Source organism: Rutilus rutilus, assembly GCF_951802725.1.
Source record: "Rutilus rutilus genome assembly, chromosome: 22".
In the NCBI taxonomy this organism is placed as follows: Eukaryota; Metazoa; Chordata; class Actinopteri; order Cypriniformes; family Leuciscidae; genus Rutilus; species Rutilus rutilus.
In genome coordinates, this window is record NC_140227.1 from 8183716 (window position 1) to 8202762 (window position 19047).

At 36.9% G+C, this 19047-nt stretch overlaps 1 protein-coding gene across 14 annotated transcripts in view; it reads left to right on the forward strand.

Annotated features, from left to right (window-relative positions):
• The window catches only part of adgrl2a (adhesion G protein-coupled receptor L2a), a 103883-nt gene extending 90226 nt beyond the window's left edge, over positions 1-13657 (forward strand). For 2 of the 14 annotated variants that reach the window (XM_084395417.1, XM_084395422.1), the window contains 6 exons: positions 3174-3342; positions 3457-3585; positions 4511-4607; positions 6590-6718; positions 7150-7167; positions 11371-13657. In XM_084395417.1, coding sequence (XP_084251543.1) covers positions 3174-3342; positions 3457-3585; positions 4511-4607; positions 6590-6718; positions 7150-7167; positions 11371-12125 — 1297 coding nt within the window. In that variant the 3' untranslated portion in view covers positions 12126-13657. Of the gene's footprint in view, positions 1-3173; positions 3343-3456; positions 3586-4510; positions 4608-5507; positions 6719-7149; positions 7168-9734; positions 9788-11370 lie in introns of those variants that run through there. The other 12 variants (XM_084395423.1, XM_084395424.1, XM_084395425.1 and 9 more) reach the window with 11 other exon arrangements.
• The last annotated feature ends 5390 nt before the right edge of the window (positions 13658-19047 follow it).

Consider the following 19047-nt stretch of genomic DNA (forward strand, 5'->3'; position numbering starts at 1 on the left):
ATGCTTTAATGTCAGGCAAGTAGTAACATAATCTGGGCCATTTTTACTGCATGGAGGGAAGACCAATTTTTTAACTATTCCAACTATTCAATTCATATTTGGTAACACCTTACAATAAGGTATCATTTTATAACATTATAAATTCATTAACTAACAAATTAACAAAGAATAATATATTGTAAAGACATTCATTAATTATTGTTAATGTTAGCAAAAATATAATTGTTCATTGTTTCTAATTTTAAGAAATACAACTTTTAAAAATGTATTAGTAAATGTTGAAATTAACATCTAAGAATAACAACTGATGTAGAAGTAGTGTTCATTGTTAGTTCATGTTAACTAATATCGTTAAACACTGTTAAGAAATGTAACCTTATTGTAAAGTGTTTTAAGTGTTTAAACTTTAGCCTGCATGTCCCAAATTTTGGAAACACATTTTTTACAACCCTTGTTGTTCATGGAAAGAGCCTGTATATGTTTTGGGTTTGATATATGGCACTGATTGCATTTAATGTGATCTTTCAAACTTAACACACAGCCATTGGGGAAATATGCATATTTTCTTAGATTTAACAATGATATAAACATGACTAACACATTAGAGAAATAGATTGCTCACGGGCATTGTGTCGGCCGTATGCTGTCTACATTTCTCTCCACCCATCACCACAGGGCGACATGAAACAACCCGCTAAACTCTGGGCTCATTGCAGCATGTTGCATGTTCAGCAAGCTAATCTGCAGCATTTCGTTTCATTTCTCTGTTTCCCATTTCCCCTTGTTTTTCTCTGTCCTTTTTTCTCTTTCTCTGTTCTCTATCTGTTCTCTTACCCTAACCAGTAATTATCGCGTCTGTGATGGCTATTATAATTCTGATTTGCCTGGGTAAGATTCACAGCACACCATACCTTATGTCGCTCATAAAACATTACTGCCATATTAAATAGTGTAAAAGGCAAAGTACTGGCACATTTGCCCTGAGAGAACCATCTTTAGTCCCTTTACAATCCGGGATAGGGCAATGCAGCATGGGTAAATTAAATACACTTGGCAGTCTGTGTAGAAAAAAAAAAAAAAAAGAAAGAAAGAACGTTTACTGTGGCGGTAAAGTTTTATGAAAAGTCTTGTCATGTAATCATCAAGTGTGTTAAAGACAACATGAAATCAAAAACTGATTGAAAACTATACATATTATTATGGAAGTTAAATGCATTGTGATGTAGTTTCATGTTGTCTTTAAGAATTTATAACCTGGGCAGGTACATTTATTCAGATAATTTTGTTTTGTACACAGCTGAGGGCAGAATCTAACACTTTTTTGGTTTGTTTGTTTGTCCAGCCTCATTTGCATTTTAACTTCAGAATTCTTACATTTGGACTTATGATAATCCAACTGATTTGCCTGATCTAATGTTGTCTCTCTCCTCTGCTGGCCATGCTCTCTAGCTATGAAGATAATAAACCATTTATCAAGTAAGAGCGTTAGCTAGACATCTATGCCACAGCTTCATGGTTGCTCCCCTTGTCATTTTATTGTCTGTTTGCTGGGCTCTTCCAGAAGCGTCGTCTCTCTCTGTGCTTCTCATGCGCTCTTATCTGTTTGTCTGTCTTTCTGTGGCTTAACTTTTTTAATTTGTATTCCGCCTGGACCGTCTTAAATTGCTGTATATCTTAACCTGATACCCTCATATCCTCAAAAATATTCATTCCCATTTTTTACCCTCCTACTACTCACCCTTCATATTGCCATCCTGATATATTCCTATATGACCCTCATATGCCAAACCAGGCATACCACTCATTATGACTATTATCCATCCGTCCATCCATCCATCCATCCATCCGTCCATCCATCCATCCATCCATCCATCCATCCATCCATCCATCCATCCATCTTCCAAATTGTATTTAATGACCAGTATTGCATATTTAACTGCTGATTTTCACATATATTTTACAGTTAGAGAACTTTACTGTCATCTAGCACTCACTTAAAGTTTATCTTTAATAACTTATTATTTAATAACAATGTTAAATTAAATATTTAGTTTATGGCAAAATGGATGCATCATTTTTATTTCTACTAATGCATTATAATATTGTTACGTCAAAATTTGCTTTTGCATTTAAAACTTTTAAAATAATAGCTTCTATTGAATAGTATTATTTTATAAATTCTTTTTGGTGTGTTCTTTCTTTCTTTCTTTCTTTCTTTCTTTCTTTCTTTCTTTCTTTCTTCATTTTTAGACACAATAGTATTTTTAGGTTACACTTTATTTTAAGGTGTCATTGTTACAGTGTAATTATATATTTAAGTACTGATTAATATTAATTAACTACATGTACTTACTATAGGGTTAGGATAGGATTAGGATTTGGTTGAGGGTTTGTTGCATGTAATTGTGCATACTTTACTGTTATTGTTTTAAGTACATGTAACATATGTAACAAGGACACTGTAAAATAAAGTGTTACCATATTTTATTATTTATCATTCATCAGTTGTCGTCCATACCATGAGAATAACCATTGGCTTATCCGTATTGGACACAATTTTATAATCAAAGCATCTCTAGCTCTATCTATTTTGCTCCTCATTTATAGATCTCAATGCGCTTATACCGACGTACCCTCAAAAAAATCATTATACCCCAAAGCCCTCCTATTCATCATCCCTTCAAATCTTCATATGTTGGTTTCTCGTTTCATCTGTCATTTCTCTTCTGATGAAAGCGAGCTCTATCTCTTTGGTTCCTTAGCCAGCCGAGACCTGTTGTCAGCGCCTCCTCCACTAAAATGGACCAATCAGAGATGATTACTGCTCTTTCTCTTTCCCCTCCGTCTGAATGCAGCCCAGTATCATGCGTCTTTACCCAGTAGTGTGGCATGCAAAAAATATCTCCACACTCCACTGCCTCAATACTGATTAAACCTTCTTTATGATAATCCCCTTTTCATATGGGATTGATTAACCTCTCAGTGATATGTTCCACTGCATTTCCCATCTACTTGTGCCTAAGATGTCAGTCCAAATGATTTTCAGGACCCGTGTTTGATTTGTATTCTTTTACTAATATTGTAGATGTAATGCTGTAATGATTTTTGTTCTCTGCTGGATGAAACTGTCCCTCTCTCACGCCTCATTGTTTCTCTTTTATTTGCTCTCTAAGGTCGTGGGTCATGGGCGGCTTTGCTCTGCTGTGTCTCTTGGGCCTGACCTGGTCATTTGGTTTGTTCTTCATCAGCGAGTCGTCCGTTGTGTTAGCGTACCTCTTCACCATCTTCAACACTTTCCAGGGCATGTTTATCTTTACCTTCCACTGCCTGCTTCAGAAGAAAGTAAGTGCTCCCTGATATATGTTGTTCTACCAGAGCCGTGGCAGCAGTTGGTTTTAACGAGAAGTGCATGTCGAAAGTTCACTTGAAAAAAAGAAACGTTCTTTTAAACTGCAGGTTCGGAGAGAGTACAGCAAATGCCTCCGACACACGTACTGCTGTAGCGGGATCACGACAGAGAGCTCGCACAGCTCCACAAAGACCTCAACAACGCGGACAAGCGCTCGCTATTCCTCTGGTACTCAGGTACAAACACTACTGACCCAATTTCCATTGTTTTCAACCGCTTTTAATGTGACGCTCAGTTATGAGACACATTTCCTATTGGAATGAAATGAAACACTCTGAGTGCTTCCATCTGCTCCAGTACTGGAGCACAGATCTTTTATGTATGTTTTTTTTTTTTTTTTTTTTTTTGCAGACATATTTTAGAGATTTTATGTCAAAGTCTTTATGATGGATTGTATCATATTGGGAATCATACCAATAGTTGTGCATAATATTTGTGTACAATGTTTAGATAGGGTTCTGGTATATAATAATATTTACTTGCTAAGCTGTATTATGATGTGCCAGCATCTTATGTAACATTTATGTTTAAAATCTCCCCTTTTTAGTGGGATAAAAAAAAAATATATATATATATATATATATATACTTTTTGGAAATATATGCTGGTCTACATTTTACTGGTCTAAAATCTTTAACTTTTCACATTATAACAAAATATATATATATATAAAAAAAAAAACATAATATCAAACATAAAATAAATTCACTATTCAATGAAATAGATATAGATAGAATAGATAGATAGAATAGAAATAGAATATATAGATAGATAAGATAGATAATCAACAATTCTATGAACTGTTGATTTAGTGGCAAAAATGACATTGGCACAAGTTGCTTGAAAGTCATTGAAATGGCTCAGAAAAGTCACGTTAGTTCTGAGAAAAGCTATCATTTGTTTGAAGATGCCACTTGATATTTTGTTATACTATAAATGCATGAATATCATAGGAACAGATAAGTATGAGTGAAGTGTCCAAAAGTATTCAAATACTTTTTGGGGCCACTACATATCAGAAAAAAAAAGAAGATGTAACATGCAATTTTTCCCTCCCAAAGATAGTGATCAGTGTTTCATGGCTGTTTGTTCATCCAACAGAGTCGAATCAGAAGAATGTGGAATGACACAGTAAGAAAACAGTCTGAATCCTCTTTCATCTCAGGAGACATCAACAGCACTTCAACCCTCAACCAAGGTCAGTCATCCAAACTCATTTCATCTCTGTTTCATGGGAACTTAACTAACAGACTGAGACTAAATGAATCAGTCATCCATGTTTAATTAAATTTCTTTGACCATATTTAATAATATTCTAGTATTTAATTTTACATCCAATTTAATACAATTTCTTAACATCCAATAATTTTGGAAGCTCTGCATTAATGAAATCATCATTTTCAATTTGAATAACATATCAAATGCTTTTAGTGAATTTTTATTTTATATATTTTATCTCTTTACAATTCTAACATATTATTTTAAATATGATTGATATTCATGTAAAATAAGATGTTAGTTTATTTGATAAGCTTGAGAAGGGCATGATAATAGAACACATGCTCGAGTATATTTTAAACCACTCATATGTGATTTTAGTTAAAGTCAACATGAAACAGCGTTCGCAACCCTTTTACTAATGTGATGTGACATATTTGTCCGATAGCGAATTAATTAGATGGTGAAAAGTGGTCTCTGTATGACAGGTGATGGGAAGGGAGGGAGTGAAAAATAAGAGGGATTGGTGTCATCAGCTAAAAAGGAAAGTTGCTTCAGAGGAGAAGCAAGTTATTACATTTTGATGAAAGCTTATGATGCCAAAAAATTTTTTTTTTTTTTACATGGACCAATGAATCGTTTATAAAAACATCAGGGACTGATGTACTGTATTGAGAATGTAAATAGGGTCAACTTTGATTTCATGTTGACTTTAATAGAAAATGAAACGGCTAATGTTCATTTAAAGACAGAGAAAGTCCTTTTTGGGCCTGTTTTACACAGCTACAGAATTGAGTCAGTAGACAATGTGCCCTCGGTCAGCTATTTCAAGGATAAAAAAAAAAAAAAAAAAAAAAAAATTCTGTCATTTATTATTTAGCCAGGGCTGAAATGCATGTGATGAGAAGATGATGTTCAACTCTTGCTGACCTGCGGTAAGGTTGTATTATTCAGAGCCGTTTGCTTTGGCTTGCTCTAAAACACTCAGCATGCTTTTAATGCACGCGTTCAAGCACAAAACACAAAGGTGAAAAAAAAAAAAAAATGCTATTTGTCTTTCTGTGCTTCAGTGTCTCTCTTCAGAAACAAACACAACAATGACAGTTTTCGTTTGCAATATTCATATCGCAAAAAAAAAAAAGAATATGGACAAAAAAAAAAAAATCATTTTGATGCAAGATATAATAGTAATTATGTTTAGCATTGAATATTTTAGCAGAGATCTTGAATTAGTAATAAGTTCTGCCCAGTATAGTAGTTACATTTCGAATACAATTGAAAAAAAAATTGTTTGGCCATTGACAAATATTCATCCATTCATTTTCACAACTGCTTGATCTACTGTATGTAGGATGATGAAGCCTAACATTGACAAATGTTGTTAACATTTACAATTGGTGATGTGCATTTCTTGACATTAATTTGATTGGTAACACTTTATAATAAGGTTTATTAGTTAACATTACTACCTTAACATGAACTAAGAATGAACAATACTACAGCATTTATTAATCTTAGTTAATATTAATTTCAACATTTACTAATACATTATTAAAATCAAAAGGTTTTATTTGTTAACATTAGTTAATGTACTGTAAACTAATATGAACAAATAATGAACAGCTATATTTTTATTAACTAACATTAACAAAGATTAACTAATATAGTAACAAATATATTGCTCATTGTTATTACATGTTAATTAATACATTAACTAATGTTAACTAATGAACCATATTGTAAAATGTTACTATTTGATTTTATATATATATATAAATATATTATATATATGAAATTACATAAATAAGCAGCTAAATAAAATAAAATAAAATAAAACAAAAAATGCTCTCCGAGATAAAACACATCCATTTATTTCATCAATACCTTTATCTTTAGGACAAATTAAATAGAAGTCTTAGAGGTCATAATCTTATTTGTCCTCTTCTGTTTTTGTCGCTTTAGGAATGACGGGCAATTATCTTCTTACTAACCCTCTTCTGAGACCACAAGGCACTAATAACCCCTACAACACCTTACTGGCTGAAACTATCGTATGTAACACACCAACGGTGCCAGTCTTTCACTCTCCAGGTGTGACTACTAATACACTGCTCTCTTTATTTATTGTTTTGTGGTACTATGTAGCACAATGAGTATTATCAGAGTACTAGGTAGTATCAGACCCTCTGTGATGAGAAATCATTCCAATATATCAGATCGTTTAACCTTTACAAATAAAAGCAGAAAATGTACCTTCTTGCAGACAGTTCCTCTTCTACAGGAATTGATCCATTGCTCACAGATTAAAACTGTAGTTCTCAGTTTGTGTTTTTACAGCAATTTTTTCCCTCACCAAAAGACAATTGTGATGCACACAAGATTATTTAATTTTATTTATTTAATATTTATATTTAAGCAAGCAAATGTACAGCAATTCAACTTTATTTGAATTTTTTCGAGTGACATGACACTGTTAACTGTTTGTGTCTTGTTTTCTCTTTCCCTTTCCTGCACACACTCAGTGACCTACAGAGAGACAAGTATGCAATCAGTTTTAAATTTGCCCATCAAATGTAATTGTTTTACCATGATTTTATCAGCACAACTCTTGCACACTCAGTGGCCATTAACAGATCATCCGCATATTGTCAGCACATTGTTTAGAAATGAGGAAATATTGCTCTCAATGAAACAATACTTTCATCACCGCTGCATTTACAACTTTGGGATGCTGGCACGATGCATGTACATTGCACACACAATTAATATTTTTCGAAGTCTAAATGTACACACATCATTCTGAATGGAGATTTTACTGAAAGCAGTCGCCTTCTTTCTTTGTTAAATGTGGTCTCGTTGGACATTAGGTTGGATTTATTCAAATACTTTCTTTTGAGTTTGGCTACAGATGTTGAGGCCAGTCTGTATAATGTGCAGTTACAGTTGTGCCTTTATCTGCATGTTACAACAGCTTCTACTGCAGCTTATTTAGTCAGAATTCAGAATGTCAGATTCAGATGTTATATGAAAAATTAATTTAGTATGGAGCTTATAATATGACAATATGATTTGAATTTGAATTGTGTAAATTTGAATTATTTACAAGTGTAATCTAACAAATTTGAATTTTATGTGGTATTTAAATAGTTCTGAATTTGATTTCTTTAAACGAATATTGAACATTTGAAATTTAACGAATTGAAATGTTTTTATGGCTGAATTTTTTTAGACATGTATTTTCAAACAGCTATTTTTTTGTTCTGAATTCTTAGACTGCAAATATTCAGTTTTAAAAAATACAGATTCAAGTTTTCAAGATGAAGAAGAAATTCAGAACTTCAACTTCAGTTTTCTAAAATTCAAACCGCGGAAAATTCAGATAGCTAATAATAGCTGTTTGAAAATACATGTCTAAAAAATTCAGCCATAAAAACATTTCAAGTCGTTAAATTTCAAATGTTCAATATTCGTTTAAAGAAATCAAATTCAGAACTATTTAAATACCACATAAAATTCAAATTTCTTAAATTCCACTTGTAAATAATTCAAATTTACACAATTCAAATTCAAATCATATTGTCATATTATAAGCTCCATAATTTTGGCTACAAAAAGGATTTGATCGCTTGACACTTCAGCCATATAACTTTACTTTTTTGTTGTCTTACTTTTAAGAAAGACAGAACCAGAAAGTGTCCAAATGCGTTTGTCTTATTTTTGTCTTTTAATCTATAGTTTTATTATTTTACACAATTTATTTTTTTATGTTTTGTTTTAAAAATGCTAATATTATTTGATTCGAGGTTGTGTTTTATAATGCAAATTAGAGCTGCATGATTCAGGATAAATTGAGAATCACGATTTCTTTGTTTCAAACAGAGATCACAATTTTTTCTCAACAGACAGCTAAACAAAATAGCAAGTCATTTACTAGAGATTCTGACAAAATGTTAATGGCTGCAGTCTATTTAAAAATGTTTAACTAATTTGAATGTATTCTTTAAAAAAAAAAAATCTGTTTAATAAATACTGTACTTGTTATATTACTGGATGAATCAGCGTTTTTTGAATGATTCTGAATGATTCAATGACATATACATTTTTAACAGTCACTTGTCGCCGCCTACTGGTGTAACGATGTAATGATACAATCGTTATTTGAAGTGCCAAGTTACTTTCAACAGGTGATTTTTCTATTTGAATCGCTACCGTAGACATCAGTGTTTATACCAAAACTATAAACTTTTATCCCAGTACTTCTGTGATAAATTGACTATTTGTTGGAAAGACTGTTTGTAAAGCACCTATACATGATAACGGTTTTCTCTGGGTCAGCGGCAGCGCGAACACAGATTTGAATATTCTGGTGTGATTTTGTCAAAAGTTTTAATAGACACAGGAGAATGGCTGTCATTCGGGAATAAGATCGCATGGATTTTTTAATCGAGATTGCGATCATTTACCAATGAATCGTGCAGCTCTAAAGCAAATTATTTTATTTTATTTACATTATTTTTTAGCTAAAGTGTCCAAATAGTGTCCTTCCTTGGGGCCACTGTATATTCTCTGTTACCCTCCACATCTCTCTGTCTGTTTACGAGTTTGGTGAAGAATTCTGTCAGAGAAAAACCCTCATGTTTCTTTAGCCCTTCTGTCTCAATATCCAGCAGAAATCTCTTTTAAACTCCCTTTCCTCAAATTACTGTCCCTCTTCTGTTCCCATCTGCCATCTCCTTCCTTTGTCTTGTCATTTCTGTGGAGAGGTTCTGAGAATGGCTGTGTCCAAACCGCCCACCGGTGCGCTCTCATAAGATGCAGTTAAAGATTATCGTAGCTCATGCAGACGGCCACCCATTTACCAGCGGGCAAATGAGCTCAAATTACCACATAAACTCCAGTCCAGCAAACAAACCCGACTGTGACATTTAACAGAGGAAAAAGGCCTTAATTGTGATGTTAATTTAATTTGCTAAATCCTTCGCTTGCACTAACGTTGTAATTTTGTTTTGTTTTGTTTTTATTTGTTCCTTTTTTCTGTTAGTGATAATTCATCATGTTTTACAATAAATCATTTTCCTTTTTGTTTTGTGTTCTTTTTGTTCATCAGCAGCGCTCAGGTCTGCTGGCCTGAACAGACAGACTTGATGTGAGTTGTTCAGAGTGAGTTTTCTCTCTCCTGTCTGTTGGATGCTTTCGCTTTCATTCACTCTCTGTAGTGTGAAAAATGGCTGTTTGTGTTTTTTTGTTTGCTTTTTTTTTTTTTTTTTTTTGCTTTTTTTTTCGTTACTTTCAAACCCTTCACCCCACCGCCTTAACCGTTTCAATACAAGCTGATGTTGATGAATTCTGTGACTGTCATCGCTCTTTCATCTGTGAATACACATCTGTGCCGCACTCATTCATTTCTGTGATGTTTGAAGCCTACCGACTGATTTTAATGTTGTTTAGGATGTAGTTAAAAACAATGTTTTGAAATTGGACATTGTACTTTTTTTTTTATTGTTCGATTGAGGAAAAATTCAGACCCTCAAATTGGGAGGAATTCACAAAGAATGAAGTTGTGCCTATGCCTGCCAATTCAGTACAGAAAGGATGCAAATCAGGTTTGGCGGGTCAGGCAAACCTAGATGAAGTGGATCTGGCATACTTTGCTGGGGCTGTAGAACTGCGCTCCACAACTTTTATCCTAGCACTTAAAAATCCAGAACTAAACGCATTTAGCAGCTAGTTTAACTGGATTCCGAGTCATTCGCATATGATCACACTAAAAGAAGTGCAACACTTATTCTGTATTTTTGTCTTGTTTTCCAGTACGAATATGTAAACATTCTCAAATCAAGATACATTTACTTAAGAAGCAAAATGACATGCTCTATATGTTTTCTGAAAATGTATCAACATTAAGTGAGTTTATGCTTAAAACAAGAAAAAAATTCTGCTTACATGGTTGGAAAAATAAACTTAATTCAAAGGGAAAACAAGATTCTTTTTCTGACCCCATTGGCAGATACTTTTTTTTTAAAGCAACATCTCATCATGGCCATGAATTAAGAATTTGTTCCATCAAATTAAGAATTTGTTCTCTCATTTTAGTAAATCGTGGCCACAAATTTGAATTAATTTATTCCCTAATTTTGATTGAACTAAAACTTTGGAACAAATTACTACAACGTGGCCACGATTGAGTAAATTGAGGAAACAAATTATTATATTGTGCACACAATTTAATTAAAGCGGGGGAAGGAATAAGTAAAACGTACTGATGTATTTGCAAGTCATGGGAACGAATTGTTCAATCGTGGCCATATATATAGTTTTTTTTTATTTATTTTTTTATGTTATGTTATATACAGGGCTCCGTAATTTTGGGGATTTTTTTTTAATTTTTTTTTAACAAGAATATCTTTGAATATATTTTGCTTCTTAAGTAAATGAATCTTAATTTAGAAATGTTTAGATATTTGTACTGGAAACCAAGACAAGAATACTGAACAAGAAAATCACTTTCTTGCAGTTCTAAAGGCTTCCAATCTTTACATTTTCCCAGATTTTTAGCATTTCTGCATTTGACTCAAATGCAGGTCCTAAACAGCTTTAAACATTTCGATTTTTTTTCTTTTCTTTTTTCTGATTATTGTGAGATTATTTTTTAATTTTATTATTATATTGAAGTTTTTTTTTTTATTATATTGATGATTATTTCTGATTATTAAAATGTTTTTCTTCCTCTTGTGTTGCTACAGGACACTCGGTGACCAGCGGCAGAGATACGAACACGTTCGGTACTCTACAACTCAACGGCAACTTTAATAACAGCTACTCTCTTCATAACTACAGCGATGGCGTGCAGGTGGTGGATTGCGGACTCAGTCTCAATGACACGGCCTTCGAGAAGATGATCATCTCAGAGCTTGTTCACAACAACCTCAGGGCTGCCGAGTCCCATATCAGCACCAAAAAGGGGGAGGGGATCATCAGAGAACCTGTGTTTGCCGAGACATCGTCCCTGGTGCAGGTGGGTGGGGACAGCGAGATGGACGGTCTAGGACTGCACCACACGCATCCCCGCACGCTCGGTGCCCCTCTTATCCCCCAGCGAACTCACTCGCTCCTGTACCACACGCAGGAGAGAGCGAGGGCCGACATGGAAGCTTCTCAACCCCACAGCTACATCGACCAGCTCCCTCCTCCGGCCGAAACCGCCTTGCCCTCCCCCAACAGAGACTCGGTGTACACCAGCATGCCAAACCTTAGAGACTCGCCGTTCTCGGAGAGCAGCCTAGACATTGGCCAGGACCTCTCGCCATCCAAACACAGCCCGAACGAAGACGTTTACTATAAAAGCATGCCCAACCTTGGGTCAGGCCAACAGCTGCACGCGTATTATCAGATGAGCAGAGACAGTAGCGAGGGCCTCATCATCCCCGTCTCTAAAGACGCTTGTGTCCCCGAGGGGGACGTACGAGAGGGACAAATGCAGCTGGTCACAAGCCTTTAAAACAAACTGTAAGCACCGCCCACCATGTACACAGCCCCGCCCATCCACCGATGGCAGAGTGGTCTTCCTTTTTTTAGCCTACCACATAACTGCACACATAATGGAGAAGTACCGCTGCTGTCCAACCAGTTACAGGCCGGCCCAGAGGGAATCTGCAGACGACTTATTGCATGTTCTGTGCTGATTTGTGGCAGAAATTTGCAGCGAGATACACACAAAGCTTATGCCTTGTTTTCAGTAAAAATAAACAAGATCAATTTACTTGAGTAGCAAACATTTGTAATTGGGATTCATTGAGAGTTTTGTTTTGAAATAATATTTATTGAATATTTGTTATTTTTTCAATAATTAAGTAGGTTATGCTTAAAAGAAGAAAGACCAATCTTAATTTAAGACATTCTCTCAAAGATGTTTTTACTGAAAACAAGACAAAAAACATGAATAGGGAAAATCATTTTTGCAATTATTAATTGTTACCCTATTACTGGTAGCTGAATGTAATCAGATTAGCCACAATTATTTAATAAACAAACATAAAAGGGTCACGTGATGTGTACAGTAGAACTTTGTGAATGAGGGTTTTATGTGGAAATCTGCGGTGTTCTTGGGTTGCAGATTCCATGTGGGCCTGGTGATAAGAATACAGTTTCACATAAAAAAATAAAATTAAGCCAAAAAAAAAAAAAAAAAAGTCTTTCTCGTTCCAGTGCATACGTTTCTCAAAGGATGTACATATATGTTCACATATTTCTCTTTCGAATGCAGTTTTGATTTTTCTTTATTATTATATACAAAAATGGAATTTCCAGGACCCTAAGACATGCAGAGATTGTCCTGACTGAACTAAAGGAGTTCTGTTCGCCCTTTACAATCATCAACAAAATCCCATATGACCACTAGCAAACAAACCCTAGGCCTTATATTTTCTCAATCATATACGGAACTGTCAAGGGTAATGCTATAACATAGAACAATATATTTTGTTGTATTGATTGTGTAAAATAAATTGCTATAAAATAAATAATAACAACCCTAAATATAAAGCAAATGAAGAGATTCTGAAAATGAGATGACTATGTACAAATTTCAGAAGGTTGTTTATGATGATGCAATTGGTGGATGACCATTGGTATGCTGCAAAAGACTTTGAGATCCCTCTGTCCTGTTCATGAAAATGGGTTTGCCACTTTAGATAAATTAGATTCTAATGTTCTCGTGCCTTGCACAAATGAATTTTGTCCAAATCTGTGCAAAGCATGAAAAATATAGTGACTAAAGGTCGCAGCTAAGCTTGGAGTAGAACCTTCTTCTTTAAGGACTATTACTGCAGCTGGGGTTGGATATTTATTTATTAAATTATTCTTTAAAAATGGTACTTTTGTGAATATTTTAAAGCACTGGTCGGCATAGTTCATCTTCATAAGCATAATTAAGAAACCCATCTCTGATAAACATGTTAAAGAGCCCATCTCTACAAAGGATGTAAAGTTCTACACTTGTTTAACAATAAATAAATGTGAATTTTTGTCTAACTGAATGTTTAATGGTTTTTTTTTTTATTTACACACCAGTGATTAAAAATATGAGTGTGTATTTACTTGTTTGTGTAAATACAGAAACAGAAATACGTTCACTCTTTTAAAACTGAGACAGTATTTCATTGCTCTTTTATCTCAGTGGTGTGGCATGTTTATGCTATATAAGCTGGTGATGAACATCAAAGTGAAAAGCAATGTAAGCTGATACATAAACTGCAATATGAGCCCTCATAAACAGCCGGAGAACAGTTTCCTGCATTATAGCTAGAGGGTAGTGCACAGGGGAACGACAGGTTCATTTACTGGAGGAAACTAGTTTAAAAACTTTTGAACCTGTCCCTCTGAAGTCCTGTTTCAAACTCTTACTCTTCAGAAAGATTCTTTCAAACAGCTCCTTGTACTGCACCTGCTGACGTAACCTCTAAATTTCCCTTGTGCGTCTTTGAAACTATCTGAAATCCTCACAGCTTATGTCAGGAGACGTAAGAGTCAATGATGTGACAATGGTTATGTTCAGATTGAAATACTAGCTTACTGCTGAATAATATACACTGAAAAATATATATTTATTGTTTAAAAGTTTGCAAAGCAAAATAACAGTTTAAACAGTAGCCTATAGTTGAAAAAAGTCAACGTCTCAGGTTACTGTAATCATAGTTCTCTCAAAAGCTATGGAAATGCTTTGGGTGAGCCAGTGTCTTAGGGGCCGTTTACACGACACCATTTTCAACAACAATGGCGTTTTGGTGGCCAGAAATCGCATACTTTTGAAAACGTGTTTCAAAGTGCAAGTTTTTTTAAACGACAACCTTATCATCTCCGTGTAATCTACAAAAACACGAATCTGTGAAAACGGTAACGTCATGCACATGCGTAGGCTACATGTTTAGTCTATTTTTTTATTTTTTTTATTTTTTGCAAATGAAAGGATACAGATATCAACAGTAAGAAATGGGGTTATAAGAATTACACAGATCAACACAATATAACATTTTGTTATCATGAAAAAGTAAAGATTCCTTACAAGAGACTCAATGATGATATATGTTTTTGAAGCCTTTGTGTTCAAAGTAAAAAGGGACTTTTTTATCAGATTGTCAGTGAATGTTTCTGGCTTGAAGATGATTAGATTGAAAATAGGACAAAAAAATGATAGATTATGTAATGTGTGTTTATAGGCATGTGCGTTCGGCTTGTGTGAACTTTCTTGATGCCAATCTTCGCTAACGCCATAAGGTGATGTCACAGGCGTGCAGGGGGGATATAAAAGGGCGCCTAAAGAGAACGACATCAACTTTGTATTGTCTAAAGGAAGACGTACAGGCATGCCAGAAGTATGGGAACTCAACAGTGCTTAATGGGATTTAACAAAATACCCACTACACCATACTGACAAATACCTGCTCACTGTGCTGTGAAACACTAGCAAGCTAAGCTGTAGCCCAAGGTTGCCATACTGCGCATCTAGTGACCAGAAACAGCCTGTGGCAAAGAGGCAGCTCAATACGCCCCTATTATTCACTATATCATCGGGGATAGAACTGTTAAATAGATCGCAGACTCACTGCATCCATCACCATTAAGGAGGGGCAGGCTCAAGCACTGCCAACCAGACCCTCAGCTATAGTTCCAAGTGCACAACCTGTGCAAGTGATTTTAGAATCCCATCCTAAAGACCGGGAGAGGCCTCAGGAGGACCCCATCCTGCTTGCTCTACCTAGGAAACATAGCAATATTCTTGATCAACAATAAGGAGGGGCAGCCTCAAACACTGCCAACCGGACCCTCAGCTATAGGTCCAAGTGCACAACCTACTCCCGGGGAGCAAGTGATTTTAGCATCCCATCCTAAAGGCAGAGAGAGGCCTCAGGAGGACCCCATCCTGCTTGCTCTACCTAGGAAACATAGCAATATGCTTCTGGTAGACCTTTCGAGAGACCATCAGATTGGAGTACAATAGCAACCCATTGCTCTCCAATGCCGATACCAAGAATCTTTGCCGCCAAACACTTTAGGGATGTCCTAAAGAAATAGTCGACATTCAGTCATCTGACTATTAATTCCAGCATGAAACGGAGTGGCTACTGAGAGAACAGAGCGCTTTAATGCTCTCGTACTATTCTCTACCAAGTAGCTCTTATCAGCTGGTGGTTGCCCATTCTTACATTTCCAGCTAATGACAGAGAGTGGGTTGCTAGCTGTGACAGAGTCCACTTTTAAACTCTGTCCCATACCCTCAAGAACCATTAAGAAAACCTCTGCTCCAAGTGGAAAACCTACTCTGGGGGAGCAAGTGATTTTAGCGTCCCGTCCTAAAGACCGGGAGAGGCCTCAGGAGGACCCCATCCTGCTTGCTCTACCTAGGAAACATAGCAATATTCTTGATCAACAATAAGGAGGGGCAGCCTCGAACACTGCCAACCGGACCCTCAGCTATAGGTCCAAGTGCACAACCTACTCCCGGGGAGCAAGTGATTTTAGCATCCCATCCTAAAGGCAGAGAGAGGCCTCAGGAGGACCCCATCCTGCTTGCTCTACCTAGGAAACATAGCAATATGCTTCTGGTAGACCTTTCGAGAGACCATCAGATTGGAGTACAATAGCAACCCATTGCTCTCCAATGCCGATACCAAGAATCTTTGCCGCCAAACACTTTAGGGATGTCCTAAAGAAATAGTCGACATTCAGTCATCTGACTATTAATTCCAGCATGAAACGGAGTGGCTACTGAGAGAACAGAGCGCTTTAATGCTCTCGTACTATTCTCTACCAAGTAGCTCTTATCAGCTGGTGGTTGCCCATTCTTACATTTCCAGCTAATGACAGAGAGTGGGTTGCTAGCTGTGACAGAGTCCACTTTTAAACTCTGTCCCATACCCTCAAGAACCATTAAGAAAACCTCTGCTCCAAGTGGAAAACCTACTCTGGGGGAGCAAGTGATTTTAGCGTCCCGTCCTAAAGACTGGAGAGGCGTCAGAAGAGAACCCTTCCCTCTTCACTGTTTTCTCTACCTAGGAAACATGGCAATGTTCTCAGTCCCATGCCATCAAAGGCGACAGCAGGGGAAGTGGGATGCTAGAGTGGTATTGCCCAATATTCCTGTATTGTCTAGCTTATTGGCGTGATCTCAAAGGCAGCACATGGCTATCACTTCTGCACTCCTAGTGCCGGAGGGGGAAGGGTGAGCAATGATGGTGTGGTCCGCAAGTTGTGTTATTTGCCCATAATCCACATTTATCACAAGTTAATTGTTATAGAGGGAGCATATTGCTACCACCTCTGATCTCCCGGCACCCAGAAATAACAGACAGAAAGAGGCGTGGACAACGGAATTGCCCATCTTTCCTCCTTCTGCCCCTATAAACATTAAGGATACTGAAACTGCCTCTATACCCAATTCACTTCAGGGCGCCAGATGAAAGAGTGGGACGCAATAGCGTGAATGGGCAATCTCTTCACCTGGGTCCGCTATTCATGTGCCATCAGGGAGGCGCATCAATAACAACCCCATGCTTCTAGTACTGGATAGGCGAAAAATTACATAGTGACATGTGACTGACACATTCACTGCATCAACCCTCTTGCACTAGGAAGGACAGCAGGTAGAAGAGTGGGACGTGACAACGTTAGAACCCAGCTCTAAACCTCCCACACTACACCAGAGACAACGTCCATAAAATCTCCATAACTCAAGCTTCTGGAGAAAATTTAAGGGAGTAATAACAATCACTCTACCTCCTCTACAACAGGCTAGCCTTACTGTTAAGGATACATATGGATGCCCATAGTGTTCCAGGGCAAAACAGGCAAAGGGGTGAGGTGCTCACAGTGAAAGTCGCTATCCCATCTGTATCACGCTCCTCCCATTTAATAGAGGAGACACACTCATAGCTAAAAAAGTGAACACGCTGACATTACTAAAAGAGTGATAACATAGGAAGCACAATTGTAGCCATGAAAACCAGTGGTATTTCTGAAAAAGTGGGGCAATATGCAGCCACTTTCTTCACATAGTAACACTACGTTTTCCAGAGTTAAGGAGACTAAGCCAACTTGTCAACCAAGAAGTGAACAGAAATCATTTCTACTTATTCTGGGAGCTTTTATGAAATTGATCACCGGAAGCTTAGCCAATATTTGGAGGGTCGAAATGTTTTTAAATGCCCAATATTAACCTCCTACAGGGAGAGTGGGTTCTCATCCCTAGGAGATGTTTACTCCACTTATTTAAAAAAATATATAATTTAAACAACATCTCGTGCCCCAACACTCCTTAGAAAGGGGGGGTCACAAAGATGGATCTAATGGATCTCCTTGGAGGTGGGGCATGGGCAGCAACACTCTCTTTCTGACCCTGTCTCCAGCTGGGGGAAGCAACAGGGTCAGAAGATGTAGGGACCGCGATGGGGAATGTACAGCTTAAATGCCGCTAACTTAACACTAGACTCCTTAAACTTCTGGATCACTCTCTCAACAGTGGTGGAATTATTTTTTTTTTTCTTATTTTTGAGCCCCGGTTAAGTCATAAATGCCTCTCAATATCTACCATGGCGGCAATCAAGCGGCCCACACTTCAGTAGCGGAGAGGGCAAGATCTGTCGTGCAGCAGAGCTCCAGGATTGCATCCTGATGTACTCCGTCACCCAAATCGAGATCCTTTAGAAGGTCGGATTGATAAGTCTTCAACACAGTCATGGTGTGCAGGGCTCCGCCGGCCTGGCCCACTGTCATTTGGTAAGGCCTGGATGGCAAGGTTTGAGCCTTCCATGAGGATGCTGCACCAGGTACAATATAGCTTGCAATGCATTCATCCCCGCATAGCCATGTTCAACAGGCCCCTTCACATTAGAATAGCTGGTTGCTAGACGGGCATGAACACACACTGAAAATGGTTTATCCCACAATCTCATAAACACATCATGGAGATCGGGGATAAAAGGAAAGCTCACTAGAGTTGGGCCCATATGATCCGCTCATCCTGGGGCAATCTCTTTCTTTACTGGCCAGTCTAACTTTAATTTGGCCATGGCACGGATCATTGCGTCTACCAGCCCCTTACAGTGAGGGAGGGGGCAGATTCACTCATGATATCTGTCTCAACTCCCAAAAACATGCAATATGCTTCAAGTGATTATTCATACATGTAAATATGCACTGCTTTAATTACAAGACAAGGCGATGTCGCTGATTGTGGATAATAAAAACGAATAATACAAAGGCCTACCTGTCACAGCAGAAATCATTCTCCTCTCTGCCATCTTTAAAGCTTATGGCTTGCCCAACTCGGGGACTCAGGTATCAAAATTATCCCAGAGCTTCTCAGTGGTAAATGTCGAATTTGTGACCAATTTTTAACCAGTAAACTGATATTTATGATCATTCTA